Source organism: Hippocampus guttulatus, chromosome 22, assembly GCF_054856545.1.
Source record: "Hippocampus guttulatus isolate MCC_2025c chromosome 22, RoL_Hgut_1.0, whole genome shotgun sequence".
NCBI classification, from domain to species: Eukaryota; Metazoa; Chordata; class Actinopteri; order Syngnathiformes; family Syngnathidae; genus Hippocampus; species Hippocampus guttulatus.
In genome coordinates this window covers 5,794,592-5,815,679 of record NC_141282.1, presented here as the reverse complement: position 1 = coordinate 5,815,679, position 21,088 = coordinate 5,794,592, and the positions used below count along the sequence as shown (strand labels likewise).

The 21,088-nt window shown below is 47.9% G+C and overlaps 1 protein-coding gene across 3 annotated transcripts in view; it reads right to left on the bottom strand.

The window, feature by feature from the left end:
• tbc1d22a (TBC1 domain family, member 22a) overlaps window positions 1–21,088 on the bottom strand; it is a 49,580-nt gene that overhangs the window by 8,212 nt on the left and 20,280 nt on the right. For all 3 annotated transcript variants that reach the window (XM_086102706.1, XM_086102705.1, XM_086102704.1), the window contains 4 exons: window positions 20,906–21,020; window positions 12,555–12,661; window positions 5,762–5,837; window positions 2,537–2,664 (listed from right to left, as the gene is read on the bottom strand). In XM_086102706.1, coding sequence (XP_085958832.1) covers window positions 2,537–2,664; window positions 5,762–5,837; window positions 12,555–12,661; window positions 20,906–21,020 — 426 coding nt within the window. The remainder of the gene's footprint in view (window positions 1–2,536; window positions 2,665–5,761; window positions 5,838–12,554; window positions 12,662–20,905; window positions 21,021–21,088) is intronic.

Sequence of the window (21,088 nt, the reverse complement as noted above, 5' to 3'; positions counted from 1 at the left end):
GCGCGCGGCGCGCAAAACAAGGTAAACACGGACGCGAGCGGGAATATTGCAATGTCACGGCGGCTTCAAAATGCTGCGTCGGCTCTCGCGGGATTCACAACCGCTGGCAAAATCAATCGGCATGACACGGGGCTTCGTTGATATTCCCGCGGAGCGGCGGCAGGCAAGGTGACGGCGCCGTCGAAGTGATGTAAGACGATCAAGCGCTGATGCAATAATTACATAGGGAGGGCATCAAATGTCAGAAACGCTGACGCTTGAGCGGCGCGAGAAAAAAAAAAAATCACAACGGAATTACAGCTGAATTTCTGCTGACAGGACGGCCGCGTCAGAAAGGTATCTCTCATTTATGCTAAAGAGATTTTAACTGAACACCTATTTGAAGTTGGAAATTATCATGCAGGGTCTGCACTAAAGACTCGGACGGGCGATTTGGCAGCTCGCTTCAGTGAATTTCAAGTAACTAAGCACTTTGGTGGAATGGAAAGTTAAAATATTGGGTTTGGTGGGTGCCTATTAAAATTGAAGCAGGGGGGGGGGGGGGAATGAGTGCGGATGAGGACTCAAACTAATCACCTCATTTCCATAGTGCACAAATTTTTCGAGCCCCACTCGTTTGGATGGCAAAAGAAGCCACACTCTGTCCCCCACAAAAAAATTATTTGGGCGCGCATGTACTTGTCACTCAACAACGGGCAGCTCGCCGCATGACAAAGCGCATGCTCGGACAGAACTTTGATTTAGCGGCTGTAAGTGTCACACCGTATCTCTTTAACAGCCACGCTAATGCTGCCACACTGTGTTACTTGCTAATTTCATGCTCGACGCAACAGGGATAATTTGGTCTCTGTCTGTCTGCCCGGCCGACCGCCTGCTGGGGAGGAAAAGTGAATGTGTGCACTCCCCAACCCCTTTCCCACATAATTCCTGCATGTGTGTCTGTGTGACTTTTTAACGTCGCTCCCATCCCTTCTCTTAGCCGGATCAATAGTGACAAACGCGAGGCTAATAAAGGGCTGAATAATGAATTATTTGTAAAATAATCTTCCAAATAGGAAGATGTGATGATACATCGGCGGGGTGGCGAAAACAAAGAAGAGAGCATGAGAGAAATTGAGAGCGAAAGCAAAAGGCTGGCTTGTGTTGGCGCAGGCACGTTGAACAGACGGTCACGCCGCAGAAAGAAGACCACAGCGGAGACATTACAAACGCTCAGGTTAAAGCCTCCCTTGGAACGCGTGCAGACGCTCAGAGGCAAAGGGCAAGGCTTTCTATTTATCAGGGGCATTCGGAGTGACCCAAAAACATGTTTGTGTCCAACGGCCTAGCTTTGCATTTTGCTCGGTCTTGCATATAACGAGACAAAAAAAATGGCGCACGATGTGGGAGGGGCGGAGGGGATTAAAGCAGAAATATGTCGTAAAAATAAATAAAATAAAAAAAACATTCCGGGTGGCTTGCTGTAAAAACGGAGTCCCAATGGTTCCGATAGTTACTCTGAATTAGCCGCTTTTGAGGTTAGCATTGGTGCTAATGATAATAAATGGTGGTACGTGCTAACATGGCCAAATAAAAGTTGCCACCCGGCAGTTTGATGAATCTCTTCCCACTTCCCCACTCCAACGTTTTAGTTGCACACATTTTTGGGATTCTATTTCTGCTATTCAAAGTTTCCAAAAAAAAAAAATAAAACAGTTTGGTTTGTGCTTTGCCGTCTTCCCAACAGACACGAGAGCCGCTTTGCGCCCGCTGTCGTGCTGAAAGTTTCATGAGCGGAAACGCTCCGATTCCCCAACTGGCGTCGGACTACAGGTGACGGAGGCTGCCAAAAACCAAACCCAAAAAAAAAACTAACCAAAAAACAGGTGTACTGTGCGTGTTTGCGCACTGTACCTCCGTGTGCGACGGGGGCCGCCATCCAAACAGCGTTGTAAAATCAAATATTTAGAGGCTGGATTACAAGTAGAGCATTGTAGCTGGGCAACTCACTCAACTGTCATTTCAGTTAGTTTACAATGTGCAGAGGGCGGCAGGTCTCTCCCCCAAAGATATGGCAAAAGGTCTCCAGTTCCAAGAAATGGTATTACGGATCACCACAGTGAAAATTAAAGCTGAGTGTCACTCTATTAAATAGAAGAGGCATTTTTGATGATGATAAGGAAAAGCAAAACTTTACTGGCTGTAACGCAAACAAATCAGGCAATTCTCCCCTTGTCTCATCAAACATCACATTTGCACTCTCTGCACCTCTGCGGCGCCCGCAAACTCCGCCGTAAATTTTCAGCGCGGCTCAAGCGCAGCCCACTCAAGTCGCGGGCGATGAATCAATAACAAAACGTTCGGCGTAATTGCCGATGCTAAAACGGGGTTAACCACCTTGCTGCGATGAAATAAATAAATGGAGGGTGGGGGGGGGGGGGGGGGGGGGGGAAGCTAAAGGTGTGAAAAGGGCAGCGGCAGGGGCGGAGGCATGTTTGGAACATGATGACGAGCTTGCCCCCTCTGTCAACAGAGTGACCGTATCGGCGTGATTCACCTGGTAGGTGTCCCAGAGTCGAATAGTGCAGCGTAGTGGCAGCTCCCGCATCAAAAGGTTGTTCATCCAGCGAAAGGCAAACTGCAAGTACTCCACCTCGTAATGCTGCATGTGATGATGCACCGACTCTGCGTGGCGATGAAGAAAGAACCAGATCAGAATTTTTTTAATCTTTTTTTTAATGAGCAAAATCATTGAAAGACTTTGGGGGTTTGTTTCTTTTCTATGTTGCTGATAAATGTTGCTTATCTGTGTCTTTACGTAACAAAAGCTAACAAATATTGATCTTTATTCAGCGGATGATACATTTCGGTGACACCCAATCTCACCCCCGCAAACCCCCACCACACACACACACACACACACGCGTGCCTCATAATAGAGCGGTAATTGCAGAGCTGTCAGAGAGTCTGTGAGAAAAGGCAGTTAGGGAGGAACTATGGCATCGTTTTGACTGACAAGCACACGCGGGCACACACCGCACCGCATTCAATACAATTTGGATGTCCAGAACATTACTTAACGTCCATTTCCAGGCAGGAACACATGACAAAAACAAACAGCAGTCACTTGAATGGCACCTGTCGAGGGAAGCTCACGTAAGCATGAGCTGAGAGCACGTCGCTGCGGTGTAATTATGACACGTCACGGCGAGAGCACGCAACGTGGCCGCCGCTATTAACGGCAAACGGTGACAGAGCTCGGCCGGCTGCCAAACAGCCGGAACAACTTTCGGACAAAGCTAAATTACGTCAATGAACAGGGTCTGGTATTCGGGACTTGAGTAAACACGAAGCGGTAGTGCAGGTAGTTAGATTGTCGTTTGTCATGAGGAATGATCGCAGTAGCTAAAATTAGCACACACACATAGGCATACTAAAACGTGTGGCTTTTTAACTCTGGGCGGCGGTCCAGCTGGCACGGCGCTCGGCACGCTGGGCCGGCTGGTAACTGCGGGCCGAGCAAGGTGGAGGATGACATCGCTCACGGCCGCCGATTGACTGATGAGTCCCGTCTCCTTTCCTATCGCGGGGCTCAAGTTGAGGACGGAGGCCGTGCCGCCGGCTCGTGGCTGGCGAGGCGCGGGCCAAAGCGGGACGGTCGGAGGTCGTACAGTGACGAGCGAAAATTTCCCGGCGTTGTGCTGATGCGGACGTTTCGGCGTGACTCTCCTTGGCGCACTGCATAATCGCAACGGCACGCTCCTTGCACTTTCAAAAGTTGACACACGCAACTTGAAACGAAAGCTACAGAATAGTCTAGATCAGTGGTGGGCAAACTATGGCCCGCGGGCCGAATCCGGCCCGTTGGTCTTTTTAATCTGGCCCGCTGAAGGTTGGTCCACAATTAAGGTTCGATGTGAATGATTGCATTCATTTCAATTGGACTTGTAATGACCGTCATTTTACCGCCAGGTGGCGCATTGACTTGAAGTTGCAGAACACGGGGGGGGGGATCTTTTCGACCACCTAGGACCTCTGTATCGCTCTACTTCTACTGGTCTGATCACAACCCATCTGCAGCAATGCACAGGCTAAAATAGGTCATCAACAACACTGTTGTCATTTAAAAGTATAAAAGTTAAAAAGTTTAAAAGTATATTAATACAGTACTTTCATGCTTTTGTTCTGTTGATGTTTGATATGGACTGTCAACAAATGCAGTTTGTTTGTTTTTAATGTACCATAGCTCATGCTGACCTGGCCCTTCTGTCAAATTTTAAAAGTCAATGCGGCCCCCGAGCCAAAAAGTTTGCCCACCCCTGGTCTAGATTTTTGTTTTTTATTTTGTTTTTGTGTGTTGGGTCTTTTATCTTCCATAATACTATCTCTACCCAACTAGCAGGCATTTAGCACAATGCAGGCGCTCACGGCACACGCTGTCAGTGTGCCTAGCATTTGCATAACTAAATTCACCTTTGGGCAATTTGCATGTTAATGAACTCGTGCTAATGCACTTGCTCGCGACAAATACACAGAACAGAAGATAAGGGAGAGCGATAAAGAGATCAGAGAGGCGTTTTACGCATGCCGGCAGAGTAGCTTGTCTTTGGAGGAGGTAAGGTGCCTGCGATGGCGTCGAACAAGGCAAACAGGAGTTTGCGCGAGTCGTTACAAGTGGAATAATTATGAGGGGCGGGCAGTGAAAGAAAAAAAAAATCCTGTCTTTTTTTTCTTTTTTTTTTAATCGAGGGCAATCAGCGCGAGGAAATAAACACCGTGACTTCTTCAGTGATCAATCATCTTTTGCTGCGTAGACAAACGATTTAATATAAAATGTTTGTGCTCTATAGGCCGATGGAATTAACTACAGTATTTTTTTATGAGTCGCAGTCTTCTCAAGAATGGTGCTAAATTGGCGTGGTTTTAAAAGCTAATGATCTCCACCCTGTGGTTTCAACAGCCACTAAACTTGAATGTTGATCCCCAGTTAAGCTGTAAAACGAAGAAATTGTTTTGCTTTGTTTTTTTGTTTTTTTATAAGGTCTTTAACTGCATGGGCATGCGGGTGGGTACAGGGAATGGTGGCGTGCCTTTAATGTGCATTTTGGCTTTATTACAAGTTATTGAAACGGAGGGAAGGAGGAGGGACTGAAAAATGAGCAACGCGCTGACAATTCAGTCCAACTCCACTGGCGATTATTTGGGCTCAAGGTTTCTCTTACCGCGTACTTTTGAACAAACGAGAGCCGTAAATTGTATTCTACTGCGTTGCCTTTAATTGTTCGGCATTTTCAAGGTCGAACGTTGCTGTGTGAGAGGCTTGACAACCCGCGGTGTCGCCGGCTATGCGATAGGTGCGGCTCAATCAATTTGGAAAAGCCGAGAAGCCATCGAGCCGCCCCAAAAAGCGCACGCCCTGTCGACAGCCGAGCGAAAAGCGATCCAGGCTATCAGTGATCTCATTAGGAGTGGTAATGTCAAACCAGCCAGGTAGAAAATGTCCGTGCCCCGGCCGTGATGACGGGGCACTTATGGAGCAAGACCAAGCGGAACATGCCGAGTCATATTTTTCGAGCCTTTTTGCCGGTTCTGTGCGCTGAAGCTTATCAAGTGTCGCCAAGGGCAATGTCGCCCCTTTTGTCTTAGTTTCTTTTTTTTTTTTTTTAAACCCACACTCGCGGTCCAAATGCAAACCATCTGTTCTCATGAACACGGCAACGTATGGACTGCCTCATTTCCGCGGAGGAGAACCTGGAGAGATTACAAAAAGAATGAGACTCACCATCAATCCTGCTGACCAGCTCCTCCAGGGCTTTGACTTTCCTCTGGATGCCCGGTTGCGCAAACGTGTAGTTGTCCTAGGGTGGGGGGCCGTTTCAGAACACACAGAACACACAATGCATCTCAAGGCAATACCATTTACATGTACGAGAGGGGCCCGTGCAACAGATGCAGGTGAAAGCGGAATCTCATTGGCGGCGGTAATAAAAAGAGATTCAGCCAACACCGGGCCTGATTCAATCAAACAGAAATGCCATTATAGGCCTACTTGTCATGTTTCCCAGTAATTTCCTGGAAAACATTGCAAAAATTGTTCCTCTGGCGGTCGGCAGCCAATTGAAGATCCCCTGATAGAAAATGGTCAGAGATTTCACCATCGCCCCCCCCCCCCACCCGCATCTGACTGTTCATTTGTCACGGGAAAACAGCGGCAGCCATTACAGGTTTGAAGTGCTTGCCAGGACTCGCTTTGTGCATCACACGCGCCACTCGAGCAGTCTATTAAAATCAGTGTGTGGTCTTGAAGACAAAGCAGAGAGCTGATTGTCTCGCGGGTGGAAAAAAAAAAAAAAAAAAGGAATATTAGACGGAATGGAAATGTGTCGGTTTGCAAAACAGTCAATTACGCACGTGTGTCAAAAACGCTAACAAACCCACGGTGCACTTCAGACCGGAATAATGACACAATGATCACAAGGGTGGACAACGCCGCTTCGTCAAACTTGCAGAAGGTGCACATGAGAAGGGCCTGTAAGCATTCTGTGGGCGACTCCAAACTCACGCACACACACGAGGAGGATCGCGTTTCCTTGAGGGGTCATTTCAGTATGGCCAGAGAACAGCTGATGTGGCAAACCATCCAACAAGCAGAGAGTGATGGAAAGAGAAAATGAGAAGGAGGGAAGAAGGGAGGGAGGGGTGATTTAGGAATAAACAGCTCGAGTTGTCCTTCAGGATCAGCAAAACGAAGGGGTGTGTGCGCGCATGTGTGTGCGCATCCCCCCTGAGCCGACCGGCGGTGGGCTTGGTAAGGCCATTCCGCTTTAGGCCCTTTTCGGGTTTTCTCTCGCTATTGGAATTCGTTCTTCCCTGCTCATCGGTCAGCTGAATGAGTCTTCAGGTTCCAAATCAATCGCATGGAGGTAAGAGAGCATAAACTACCCATTACGTTTTGGTGTTAATAAACTGACAGCTTGTGGAGTTCCGCAGGTGTCTGTCGTTGAACACCTGCAATTAAAGCCGCATTCTGTCTTTACGCATCAAAAGGAAAATCACGAAATGCCGGGCCGATAAATCGTGTAGCTAGTGTCACCGCTCTGACGCCTCATGTCAGGGACTCAAAGAGGCAAGCAAAGGCGCCGAGTGTCACCATAACAGCAAGTGCTTCTTGTGACCTGAAATGATTTGGATGAGCGCTTTTTTTTTTCCAGAATAAGAGCATAAATTCCCAACAGCTATTTACTTAACCTACTAATTCATGAAGCCACCTCCATCTATTTATCTGAATCACATTTGCCTTTTGTAATTCAGCTCTGTTTTCCAAGTCCCCTCCTCTTCTCCACCCGTGTTAATTTGGTGAGGTTCAGAGCAAGCGTTGAGAGTAATTACATTTGCATTATTGAGGCTGCTGGCTTTAATCAACTCCCCTTTCTCTTACTTTCACCTGCTTCTTGTTTTCCGGCTTTCGGTCCCCGCATCGCATTTCCTAATCCTTCATTTCGGTTTTTGGGACAGTAGCTCTCGATGGCACAGTTGCACCCTCTCAATCAGGTATCTCAGACCAATTCACAAAGCCAAATCATATTTGCACGTCTCTCTTTATTGCCATCTACCTCAGTGCTCGAAAGTATAACCATTATGCTCCCAAATGCTACCGTTTTTTATTTTTTTCCCCCTCTTCAATGTGTGCTCGTAAAAATTTCATCCGGTTGCACAGCGCGAGTCCGTGTTTTATTGCCTCCTACCGGTACATACAGTGAGGGCGTTTCAACTCTTGCGAAGACTTTTTACCATGGTATTTTTCAGCTTCTTTTAAAACGATTTAAAATAACCTAGCTGTTATGTCAGCCGCCGCTTGTTGCAAAGTTGTTACAGTAAAATATTTTGCAAATATGTGTTCAATCGTCGTCTATATTTAAGTCATAGAAAACTACGGAATGCCAATTGAGACAAGGATACATCGGGAGAGGATTTTCAATACTTTTTAACCTGATCTCCTCTGTCTCGTCTCATTACCCTCGCGTGTCTTTTGTTTTACTCTCGCCTCTCTTCTGTCCTGCTCTACTCGTACGCGATGCACCTGTGATCACATAAGGCGCAGCGAAGACACTCATTTCCCAATCGACACGCTCTGGCCAAATCTTGGCCTGTCACGTCAACGCAACTGCCCATTCCCCAACCAAAAGGACCCAGTGCACAAGTTCTGCCGGGGGTCGAAAGTCTCTCCACTCGCTCTCGGCTGAATCAATAGCTCCTCTTCACCTCTAAAGTCCATTCTATTAGAGACGACAATGGCTCCACAATGGACTCGGATTGCCTTCCATCGGTGGCGCCTGATGTCTATCACCGAGTTGGACAGTGGCGGCACAACAATGCGGCGAGCGGGCGGACGTCGGCGCTTGTGTTGGTGAGCGGGAAAGAGACAGATGACAGGTAAAGATAAAAAGGCTTTACGATAATGGATGCTGCTGCGCTGTGCCGAAAAGCGCAGGACAGTGCAGTTATCTGCTCGCCGTCGTGGGTGACAGAAAAGAAGATTATAGAAAACAGGTTGCGATAACGACGAGAGTGGAGACAATAGCCAGGAGGGATTGAAGGATTTCAGCGAGCAATTGGTGGAAGAAAATGTTGTAGATCTGGAGTGGCTGGTTCACATCTGATGGGTGACTCAAGGCTGGGCATCGTTTTCTTCGCGCTTACCGTTTTTGATAAATGCCACATTCTGTATTTTATATACTGTATATATTTTTGGTACCAATTATTGACTTGCATTGTCGAGCTCCCTCAGCAAATGGTAAGCCTTAACTTGGGAGGGAATAACTTTTGACAAATACAATTTCCACAACGCAAGTAAGCCCAGGACACCGACATCGCAAACCGGCCGTGCGTGCGGATGGGCGTCACAGGACCGGACGCAAAGCCTGCCTTCGGGTCTTACTACCTTCTGCTTGACATTAAGACGGCGGGCCACCGCTCTGAATCAACAGAGACCCCGCCTCTCGTCGGTACCACGGAAACAGATGGTTGCCTTGACAATGATGCGGGCACACATGGCTTTGCCGGCGCTCCAAATGAGGGCTTGGATGCAGCTCAGACAAGGAGCAGCAGGAAAGGGAACTGTCAAGCCTTTAATCATTGTACATCGTACGGTACATGTTTGTCGGGTCAATCAGTGACGCCGTTTCATTTCATCATTTTTTTTGATGGAGAGCAGTACGGCAAATTATGGTCTGATATCGACAGTAAAGCGTGGTAGGCGGCAATTTCCATGCTGTGCCCTTTATTAGTCTATACTGCCAGTAACATGTTCAGATCCCAGTGTGACCGTCCCCCAAAAATCGACGCTTCAATCTTGGGCTGAATAATACATTTAAAAGCCACAGCTCCCAAAAAAAGAATTAGCATTAAAAAAAAAAAAAAAAACAGATGTTCATCGGCTGGTTTTACAAACCAAGCACCCTCTGGGGCGTGCTGACCGCGAAATGGACTTTTTCAACTTTTTGACTTGGTTTCCCTCCGCGTGAAACGGAGGTGAGCAGCAAACGGCCACACGTCAGACGCACTTTCGGCTGCCATCCATGAATTTCACGCCGCATCGCCGGGCATGTTCACGACGGATTCAAATTTGCAAATTAGCCTTGAAATATGGATATGAACGGCATATCGACGGACAGATACGACGGCGCCGGTTTAATTGATTGGAGATGTGGAACCATTGTAATACGTTAAATTAGATAAGTTGTCTGCAAGTGCTGCCCAATTTAGCACAGTCTAAGATTAATTAGCTGCTGGAAATACGAAAAGTGAAGACCCGGGTGGACTTAAAATAGCTCGATCAAATGGGCACATCGACTAATCTGGATAAGACCCGTTCACATTTTGCAAATGTTTTATCCTCTAATTAATTGTAATTCTTTGATTCTTCAAGGGTCCGACTGGCAAGAGGTAGAGTCATCTTATTGGATTAGACGACTTTACCGTAAAGAGCAGACTATTTGAACGCGAGTGGAGAGGATTAGGCAGTTCAAACATGTTTGCGGGAACTCACGGTTGCTACTGTCAGCTGCCAGTTTGATGTGGAAATGGGCTGAGCAGCAGTTCGACGCGCTTATCTTGTTGATAAGGCCGGGATCGCGCTCTCGCAGCGGTGTTTGTCTGTTTAACTATGCCTTCCGTGTCGGGCGGGACAGACGAGTGCAGGACGCACACGTCTGCCACTCAATCTGCCACTCGGCGCAGACGTGCTTTTAACAACAAAACGACTTCCATTTGGGCAAAAAAATAGAACAATCAAACCGGCGGTTCCGAGTTGAAATGGATCAAATGCTGAATAGATTAAAATGGAAACTAAATATGAGTTCACTTGAAGGGTGGAAAATAACAGTTGAAACCTTGCCTAATTGTGCTTGACTATTCACAAATTCAGCTATTCGCGCTTTTTTTCGATTTGCTGAAAATGGTTCAAGGTTCTCGGCATATTTTTGTGCTTTTCCTGTCACGCGCAAAGATGCTGACAGCACGACCAATGTCGAAGACGCGCGCCAGTGTCCTCGCACGTTGGGTGCATTTTTTTTTTGGTCGGGTTCATCTCTTGGGATCAGTGTTTATGGTACATTAACGACTTAAATTGTTAAGATCGGCAATTATAAAACAAATTGAGGAGTGATGCCGATGATTTGCCGATGCCATTTGCAGTCACGATCCCTTGCCAAAAATGGGGTTTTGTAGGAGTCAGACATTTAATTTATTTTTTTCACATTGAAATTATGCAAAAAAAAAAAAGGGCAGTTTTATGGATGAGATGGGGGGAGGGGGAGCGCAAAATTTCTCCAAATATTCATCAGCATTTTTGAAGGCATCTTTTTATGAGCACGCAGATGCAATTAGCCTCAAATAAAACAGCGTGACAAGTTTCCGCCGATGTACGAGGCCCTTTAAAGCCGATGAATAAATGTAATTACACAGACAAGACTCCCTTTCCTCTGTCCCCCCGAGACGCCCACCTTCAGGACACAGCGAAGTTTAATAGAGAATGCGAGTGGCTTGGAGACGAGGTCAGAGAAAGGATCGCCAACTAATTACGCTGCTGAAGCACTCAGCCTCCGCCGGATTGTTTAAAAAGCATTAGGGAAGGTGGACGATGCAGAGAAAGGAGGTGGAGGTGGCAACACAGCTTCCCCGATGCATCGTACGTAATTAGTTTGGAGCCAAGGTTACAAATAAACACAAGCACGGAGACGATGGCGCCCGTAAGCACACAAAAGCCTATGCGCGCGGCCACGCGCTCCATTCTTCTCTCTTACTTCCCTGGCTCGCAACTAACTTCAGCTTGCTCTCCGCTTTGCTTCCCTCAGGAACAACGCGGGCACAGTGACTATTAATTTCCAAAATGAATCGCCGACAAATTGACTGGAATGAATTAACGCTCGCACGCGCACAATCACCTTTGATGAAAGACTACAGATAGATATCACACTTTGTCATTTGGACAGGGAATGTTAAATTGCAACTATTGGAAGACTCTGAGGGTATCTGATTTGTTTCCCCAACATTTTACGGCTACTTAAAAGAAATCTCATGGACACCACCAAAAATATCAAAAACTGCTGCTAGTCCAAATTGGATGAAACTAAACTGGATCCAAAAGGGACAGAGCCAATGCTGGGTTATTTAGACCCAGAACATTGGGTTGAGGATTTCACCCTGCAAATTGGATCATTTGGATCATCAAGGAGTATTTAAAGCGACCACTTTCCTCTTTCGGGGCCACAACGAGTCACTCGCATTATATGTTTGGCACAGTTTTTTTTTACACCTGATGCACTCGGTGACACAACGCAGCCTTTTTTATCCAAGCTTGGCTCTGGCATATGCTGTAATGGGTCCTAAATTGGGATCCAGATGGATGTTACAAGTCGTCCTGACCGGGATTTTAACACCAACACCTGTCAAACGGAGACATCCAGCCACCACCGACATTTTCGGCGCATGTTGCATTAGATTCACTTCCATTTCACAACAAAACTGTCCAAAATGGCGACCGTCTTCATCCAATTTGATTTTCAACCCAATCTGCTGTATTAAAATAATTCATCATCCTTGCGAAAAACGATCTGCTCAAAAATCACGAGCGGTTTCGGGAAAACAACTCAGCATTCTTGAACGTGTGGCCAGCTTCTGCCATCTAGTGGAAGAGCATTTAATTGCTTGTAGTCAATCAATCATTCAATCAATAATTCATCGGACCAACCTGCGGCACAATACTTGGAAATCCACCGATTGGGGGTTGGGAGATGTGAAACTGTACAAGTTACAGCCGCATTGTAGGATGAGCACTAAATCAAATACCTTCCAGGGACGTGAGAAAGAGTGCCAATAAGAAAGAAGAGCCCGGCAGCTTCCGCCTACTACCAAAGTATGAATTGCCCACACAGGAAGATCTTCCCCTCGGGCAGAACGTAGGTGGAGACACTTGGAGATATTCAGCATGTACAGTAAATTGGTGTGAAAGTACGAAAGTGCGCAAAGAGAGTTTCCCCTCTTATCTTTTGAACGCGCAATGACAGTGCGCTTACCTGGATGCCGTCCAGCAGTTTGCTCATGCACCAGAAGCTGTCAGCCTCAATGTTCCTCAGAGCCTCTTCCTGGAGACTGGACACGTCAAAGTTTTCCACTTCTTCCTCTGGAGGAGAGAAAGGAGGGTGAGTGTGAACAGAGTTGGAAATGAGGAGGATGGAGGGAGGTTGGGGGGTTAGCAGGAAGTACAGAGCAATTCAGATTTACTTGGTCAGCACGGTGTGCCACAATAAGCCCACCACTCAGAGGGCCTCGCAAAAGAATTAAAAAGGGATGGCGTCAACAGGGAAAGTGGAAGCCAGAGAAAAAAATGCACAGGAGGAAGGAAATATTCAAGCGTAGTGAGTCCCTTGGCAGCCCTCTTGGAGTGGGCGACTACAACGGTGGGTGGCATCACATGTCATTAACGGCAGTCGTGTGTGACGGACAGCGTGGGGCTTTGACAGAATTCTGACAAGCCACTGACAGCCAGTGGAAAGCAGATGAGACAAGAATGATTAAGCGTGATCCAGAGCGGACCACGACGCGACGCAGCGGCCAGACGGCGACGGTAGAAGGGAACATGTTTAGGCAGTTGTTGGCGTCTTTTGGAGAAATGCTCAGGTTTTTTTTTGGAGGGGCCAGAGCGAGAGAATTGTACAACGCATATGTCAGAAGGGGGTGGTGGTGGTGGTGGGGCGGGGGTCTGGCAGCTCTGCTGTGTATCCTTGGCAACCCGGGTGGAATGTAGTTAGGTTTGTAATGGGCATGCTCAGTCTGACAGCATGACAGACAGGGAGCTGGAAGGAGGCCACAGCTACAAAGCCGCTAACAATTCCACTCGATGTAAAGTGCGTGCCGGGTGGATAGAACTTTCTTGCGTCTGACTCGCTATTTCGGTCCTTAAAATGCTTAGCGAGCCTTTTGATGTATTGATACAGGCAACGTAATAATGCAATCTGTAGCTTTTTTCAGAAGACCGCCAAATATCCAAAAAGTCTTAATGCTTTGCTGTGGCGGCTCTGCTCCAAAAAAACGAACCTTGATGGGAACAGATTAGAAAAGGAATGTCTACCACCAAGTCCAGCGGTGGCCCTGGAATTGGGCCAAGCTTATCACGACGGTAAGACCTCATGAGAGGAAAGAGAGGAGACACCGAAGCCACGAACTGGGACCGACTCTGCCGGCGAGGAGACCATGAGGCAACAGTGCCCCCTGTGACCGCTGGCGGAACATCAAGCTGAGTGGCCGAACGCTGAAACAAACAGTTGACCCCGATGTCATTAGTTAAATCCACGGCCGAGCACTTCACAAGCAGCCCCGCGTTTGAGGGGCCTCAAAGGAAGCTTTGTTGCTGCGGTGTTTGAGGATTCCGCACAAAATAGCTAACTTGTCACGGTGCACTTGATCCACCGGCAAAGTGGGAGTACTGCTGGCAGTTCCAACGTCTAACAAGCGACACATTTGACATGTCGATGGGTTTTGCTTTGGCCCGAAAACCACAAGACCTCTCGGACTTTCAGTTCCATCCTCTCCCATATGACAATGCAGCTGTGCCTTTGCGCAACAGAACAGCTGACAACTCGCCGTGTCTGGAACGTGATCTCGGTCTCTGTAGGAATGCTTTACAAATCGGAAGCGTTTGTACCTCCCAAAAAATAAAAATCAGTGGTCACAATGTATTATTTTCAAAGAAACCAAAGGATGGGAAAACCATGTAGCAAAATGGAAATATGGTTGACCTGATTTACACCAGTGGAACACTCCAAAGCCATTCACTTACAGTAATCTCGGCATTGTATCATGAATTTCCCACCCACCTCTTTGACATTATCTCTCCAAGCGGCTAGCCTCCTCTTCGACTCGCTCGCTCCCCTGACCACCGATCCAGTTTCCTGCCAAGCCCGAGGGCTTGTTTCCTGTTTGTCCTGGCGTTGGGGGAGGGGGGGGGGGCAACATGTCCAGCGGGACCAACTGCTTGGTCGCGGCCAGCTGTGAGCACTTGGCACAGCCTGGCACGCAGAGCCGGGCCACACCTCGGGAGAGCGAGCGCCGGCGCCGACACGCGCGCTCGCAACCGGCGTCGCCATCTGCCCTCGACGACTACAGGCCACAAGGTAATGTGATGCAAGATGATAAAAGACCTAATTTAGCCTGATGTAACCATAAAGTAAATGCGCCTGTTAAAAAATGTTTAATAAATTAAAAATAAACATCCCGCTTGACAATGTTCTGCTGGTTCAAATTAATCACCAGCAAAGCCACGTTGCAAGCCATCGGAGAGTGTCGCCAATTGTTTAAACACAATTTCACCATCCATAAGATTAAAGCCAGCGGCGCAGTCACCACATATGATTTACAGTGGCGGCGGCTCAGGATGAGTCCAATTAATTGACTGACTTTCTATTAAGGCAAAGACCCTAAACATGTTACAATCTCCCCGCCACCTTCAAAGTGCAAAAAGCTGGAGGCCTCACACTTGCAGATGAGACACACGTAGGCTGCTCGTGAAAACATGCGGGCCCTCCTCACCTCGCGCCGAGGGTTAGGCGAAGCAGCCGCCGTACAATTAGTGCCATCGCACCAACGCTAATGAGAGTCGAGCATTTTTTTTTCTCTTCATCCCAGAGGTGGCATTCAAGCTGTCGCATCATTAGGAGGCGAGTCGACTTGGCAAGACGCGGTGGCGCCGATACGTTGACTCGTCGACGTGACGCACGGAATCACAGCGGGAGGTTGCTTCGAGATTAGGCTGACATTAATGTGAAGAAACAGAGGTTGGTGGGGGCGGGGAGGGACGCAAGGTAGCAAGATGAGGTGTGTTTCTAAAGTCTTCCAAAACTTGAGAGGATAATCTCTACTCTCGAGAGAAATAAGCCGATTAATTCTATGCGCAGAGAAGCATCTCGTCTCCCCCCTACACACACCCCACAAAACTTGTCAATTGACCTTTTCGCTAAACCAGACACTGGAAATGCAAACTGGCCAATTCAATTCATGACACACAACGTTTCACGACGTATCCCAAAGGGCTGAACAATGAACTCATTGGTTGCCAAGAGTTCCCTAGATTGACAGCCGCTTTGGAGCTTTTTTTTTTCAGCGTTGCTCCTAAATGTTGTTGTCCTATATGAACTCGCTTCCATCTTTTTTTATTCTGGATTATTTCCTTGTGCCAGTTTGACATGAACGTAACCTTCCTGCACGCTTCTCTCTCAACCCGGGTTTGCCTCCAAAACCGGAGAGCGTTTGACATCGTCAGACCACGTTGGCTCAGACGACTTGACGGCCTTAGCGACCGTGACCGCGGGCGGGCAGGTCTGAGTGTGAGGTCAGCCCATCGCTATCGTTTGGTACTTCTTGGGTGACAAGCTTATCGACACCATATTCCGAGTTTCAACCCTTACGAGTAATAAAGAAAACCTCGGGCCGCAAAAAAAATAAAATAAAAAATCACCCCATCTTCCATTTTCTGCTCGGTGGTGCCTCACGGCCACGCAACCAAACGGCAGGAGCGAGAGCTCTTGGCAAGCTAATGTAAGCCCTTGACATGAAATGGAATACAGATATTAATACCGTATCTGTCTACGCGCAGTCACATAATGACCCACTTACCCCGGGGCTGAGACTTGTTTCTCGGGAGGAGACGCTCAGAGTGTTTAATGTCGAGCAGGGCTACCACGTCATGTTAATTGAGCGGCGCAACTATCTCCTTCAAATAGGCTGCCGTATTGGCCGGCAGGCACAACATATACAATTGCAATTTATTCCCGCATGTCATCGAAATCCCGTCGCCATAGTAATGTCAAGAGGCGGGAAGGGGGGGGGGGGGGGGGGGGGGGGGGGTCAGAGCCGGGTTGTTCGTTCGCAGCACAACAGGAACGGACGGCGAAAGTAGTGACGAGAAAACAAAAGCGGCTAGTCAATCAGATTGAGATCGTCCGAGGTGGTTTTCTGGTTCGGAAAAAAATACAGTCGGTTCATCTGTTTTTGATGTTCACTTCCAGCTTAAGCAGCGTCAATCAGCCTCCATAATACAACGGACACATTTGGGAGCTGACAACGAGTTTCTTGAGATCCCGCTCGTGAAGTCCATTAAGTCATTACCGTGTGTAATCTGCGGGTTTAGTTGGGAATAAAACACATTAGGGGAACAGCGGTACACAGACAGTACGCGGCGCAGCAGACACGTCGGAGGATACCAAAAGTGAAGCTGAAGGGCGATGAAATGCCTCAGCACAGTTGGACTTAATGTGTCTGACGGCCTGCTGCTGTTGTGTTTGTTTTTTTTTGGGGGGGGGGGGGGGTTTGCACCATCACCACCATTTATGCAGACGTCTATGCAAGTGATCCGCCGTGAAATGCCTTCACGCCCAGATGTATGACAATTGATGACGCAAGGCACTCAACCGCGACGATTGCGTCGCTTGCATCCAATTGCATCAGGTCAAGCGCGAGGCATCCAAAAGATAAAAACATATTTTTTGCGTCCCAATCAAGTGGGGGGGGGGGGGGGGGGCGAGAGGGACGTGAAGAGATCTGAAGCTACTCTGCGCATTTCAATTTAAGGCTTTTTATAGTCAAGTAATTAACTTAATCTAAAAATATTCAATACCGCCTTATGATTATTCACAGCCGATAAATCACTCTTTGACAGAACTATTTCTACACGGAATTTCTGAGCCCTGTCGCTTTTTATCCGAAGGAATGAGGGAAAGGAGCAGGTTCACGGAACCCGTGGCGAAGCCCAGTCGGCGTTTTCTTCTTTGGTTTTGAAAAGGCGATCCGGCGACGCAACCTCAACCGATCACCAAAGGGAGGCCGCAAATTGGACGAGACGGGACGACCATCAACAACGCCAACAGTATAAAGCGATATGAAAAGACGGACACGGCGGCGACGGATGGGGGGAAGACAGAGACTTGAGGGTCAAAACTGTGCGGCCGATTCAATTTCGGCCGGTCCCAGTCCTATTACTTAACTGCAGAACGAGGCGGATTGCATTCTAAAGCCTACAGAACATTGCAGCAAGGCAAAGCTCAGGTTGTGAGAGTAATACAAATGGGGGGGGGGGGGCTGTCTGGGAGAAGACAAGGCTTTCACTGAGTCAATAATCTCACCGAATCATTAAAGATGGAGGAATCAGAGTAAGTAAGAGTGGATAAGGGAGAAGCACAACGGCAACGTGGAGCCAAACAAGGCGATGGGGGAAGGACGTTAGGAAGGAAGACCGCATGGGAGAAACATGTCGCAGCCCCCCCCCCAAAAAAAGAGCTCATTCACATTCAATATAGCTTCTTTGGAGAAGGCTATTATAAAAATCTGGTGGCTATGAAATTAATGTACAATCATCCAAGTCGACAGCTCCGTTTTAGCGCTTTCATCAAAATAAGTTCCGATTCAGTGAGGTGTAAAGATATGAAATTTGGGGGGCAAAGGGAGCATTGCGAGGACTCTCTCCTCACATACCGGGATTCAAGATACATTATGTGGACTTTGAATTTTTGATCAACACCCCCATTAATCAATCGGGCCTTGCACCAGACATGTCAGAGCCCCGCTGAATTTTCCAGTTGTCAAGCTACAGTGAAACTAAATGCATGACACAGCAATAAACACTGCTGCGGCTAAAGCTCCATGCCGGGGGGGGGGACAACAGCAGAAGCTCAGAAGAGATTAAATAATGTGTGGAAACAACAAGGGCACAAAATGCAACAGCAATATAAAGCCGCCAAGTTCATGTACGGCGTAAACCAAGCTGCGGACCGGATGATTTCAAGTGGAAGCGGATGAAAGGAAATTTGCGCAGACAAGACTTTAGCCTTGGTCGTAAGTACGACAAAAGGAGAGGCCCGTTGGTTAAAATGAAGCGAGGATTTGCGCGATCGGCCTCCCCGCCAGTGTTTCACGGCGCGGCAGAGTGACTGCTAATTATATTTGCAAGACAGCAGGATTTCACGGACGTCAACCGCGAGCGGCCTTGAAAGCGTTGACCCAGCTGCTTCCCAGCTGGTACTCGCTGTCACTCGGGCGGGTTAAATAGAGCAATGAGTGACCATGTCGCTCTGGAGGTTGGATTACAGAAGACGGGCGCCGATCCAAAAGACACATATGTATAAGATATGCGATATGTATAAAAAGAGGGGAAAAGGGGGTGATACATTCGCCCCCGTTAATGACTGACATTCCATCACAGCAACTCAGCAGACGACTACATGCTCATTGGCCAATCGTTTGGCCCTTCTGACTAATTGTACTACTTTGACAAACTAGGCAAGGTCTGTAACGTGACTTCAGGCTGACCCACAAAAAAAAAGGGGGGGGGGACAAACAAAAAAAACGTCATGCATAATTTTGCCCCCGGGCACACACCAGTTGTCATGCAGAACAAATTGGGAACAGGGGCCAGTTTTGGAAGGAACGAACTCATCCCACTTGATTTAGCAGAGATGAAAGGGTTTTGGAGCGTAGCGGGGGATCGGCGGAGGCTTTATGGCTTAAAAGTGTTCAGAGCGAAGACACATTAACCGTCAGTTTCCGAACAAATTTCCAAAGATTGTCAGATTTCACAGATGGTCAGACTTCACCTCAGTCACACAACGCACTCCTCCGAATAGAAGGTTGGTCACGGCACGAAGGAAACAAACGGTGATCGCTCGCCACCGGCTGTGACAAGTGTTGCTTCAAAGTGCGGAACGGTGACAGGAGACAGCGGGCCACTCATCTCCCGGCTGATAGCGACGACGGAGCGCCCGCCACCTGACAGCATGCGGGCACTTTCGCACTCACTCATTTTCTCAAAGATCTTGTTTTTCCTGCACCGTTGCTCATCCCGCTGTCATTCCCGGAGACGCCGCCCCGATTCCCTCCTATTTCCTCCCCTGTCATTGCGAGTTGCTCCCTTGCCATGATGGCTCCTCGCCGTGGATCCTTACGTCAACACCGGTATTGGGATAACAATATGGATCCGGTGGACTATAACGGTGGACTCATGGCGTGAGAACTAGAACAGACAAAATAGCTCACAAATTGGAAATGAGAACGGTCGACGCGTCAAATCAATTCCCTCTTTGAATAGTTTCAGTATACAACAAACATTGAAGACAAAAAAAAAAAGACCTTGCCATTCCAATACTTTTGGAGGAGACTGTTTAAAAGCAGAGGAAAAATATTCAGGGGGTGTTAAAACTACAAGAAACAACATTTGGCCCACCTAACGTCAGCTTTGGAGATACGCGTCCCTTGACGACAACATCAAGAGCGGGCACGAGTCGACTTTGCCGACACGACAGAAAGGTTTGTTAGTCACGCGTGTTGTTCGCGGCTCATCGGCGCACGTCGACGCGCGCGCGCGGGGAACAGAGACGCAGCTTGATGCTTTGAAGCCGCGGTCTTGGTTCACGCCCACAGAGGCTGGCAGAACAAACGGAGCAAGGTGGAGATTGAAAGAGTCGAAGGAAAGCGCAGAGAAGAAAGGACTTCATGATGAAAGTGTGGAGCAAGAAGTCTGCATCACTGACATGTACAAATATTCTCGATTAAGGATGCGCGCGATGCAACTTTTCGAGCAGACCGAGCGCAAGCACTTACTACTGAGTACACGCCAATACCAAATATGCTTGACGATGCCATTTCATTTTGCAATCGGGATGAAAATGTTGATGAAAATATGTCGGGGTGTCGCGACTTTGGCCGGCAAGGCTTTTATGGACTTCTCAACTTCCCTCCCATATGTTCAAAGTCGTACTGCAGCTGTTTGGCTCTATACCGCAGTGCTAAGTGCTGAAATAACCCAAACTAAAAGTTATACCAAAAAGAAAAAAAAAATTGAAAGGGGCGGATTAAAATAGACTCCAAATTCTCCAACCTCTTGCGTGCAAGCCAGCACTTAACGTGGGGGCCCTAATGTGTCTGTGACAGTGGTTGGTGAATGCGAGGTTCCCCTCAGAGGATTCCAATTTCTATTTCGAATGGATAGAAACGCCGAAAACGTCAGAGAAAACAAATTGAAGCAGATTAGCACTTTGAGGGGATTCAACACGCTTTCGACTGGATACTAAAATATATATTTCAATCTCTCGACTGCTTTGAGAAGCCAAGTGTAGAAGAACTATTTCCGCAGGAGATTTTTATTTTATTTTTTTTAACTTTCATATAGACCGAGAAAGAGTTCTGAGGTGGCCCCGAAGCCGTTCAAAGAAAGACGGATGGGAGAACACCGGTGTTCATTCCCTGTGACGCGCGGTGATGAAGCAGCAAATGAACCCTGAGTCCTTCCGGCTAGGAAAGGCGAAAGGCGCTCCTATGAACTGTGCACAGGGGCAGCCACTAGCAGCAAAAAATAATAATTTTTTTTTAAAAAGCCACTCACCGATGTATTCAAAGACGTAGACCACGAAGAAGGGCGTCACCAGGTCGTTGATGCCTTGCACGTAGCCGCTAGCCGGGTGGCGGATGGCCCAGATGAAAAGGATCCGTTCAAATATCTAAACAAGAGATACAGCGTCAACAATTGGCCGTTCATTGCCCGCAGTGGGAGGGGCGGGGTGGGGGG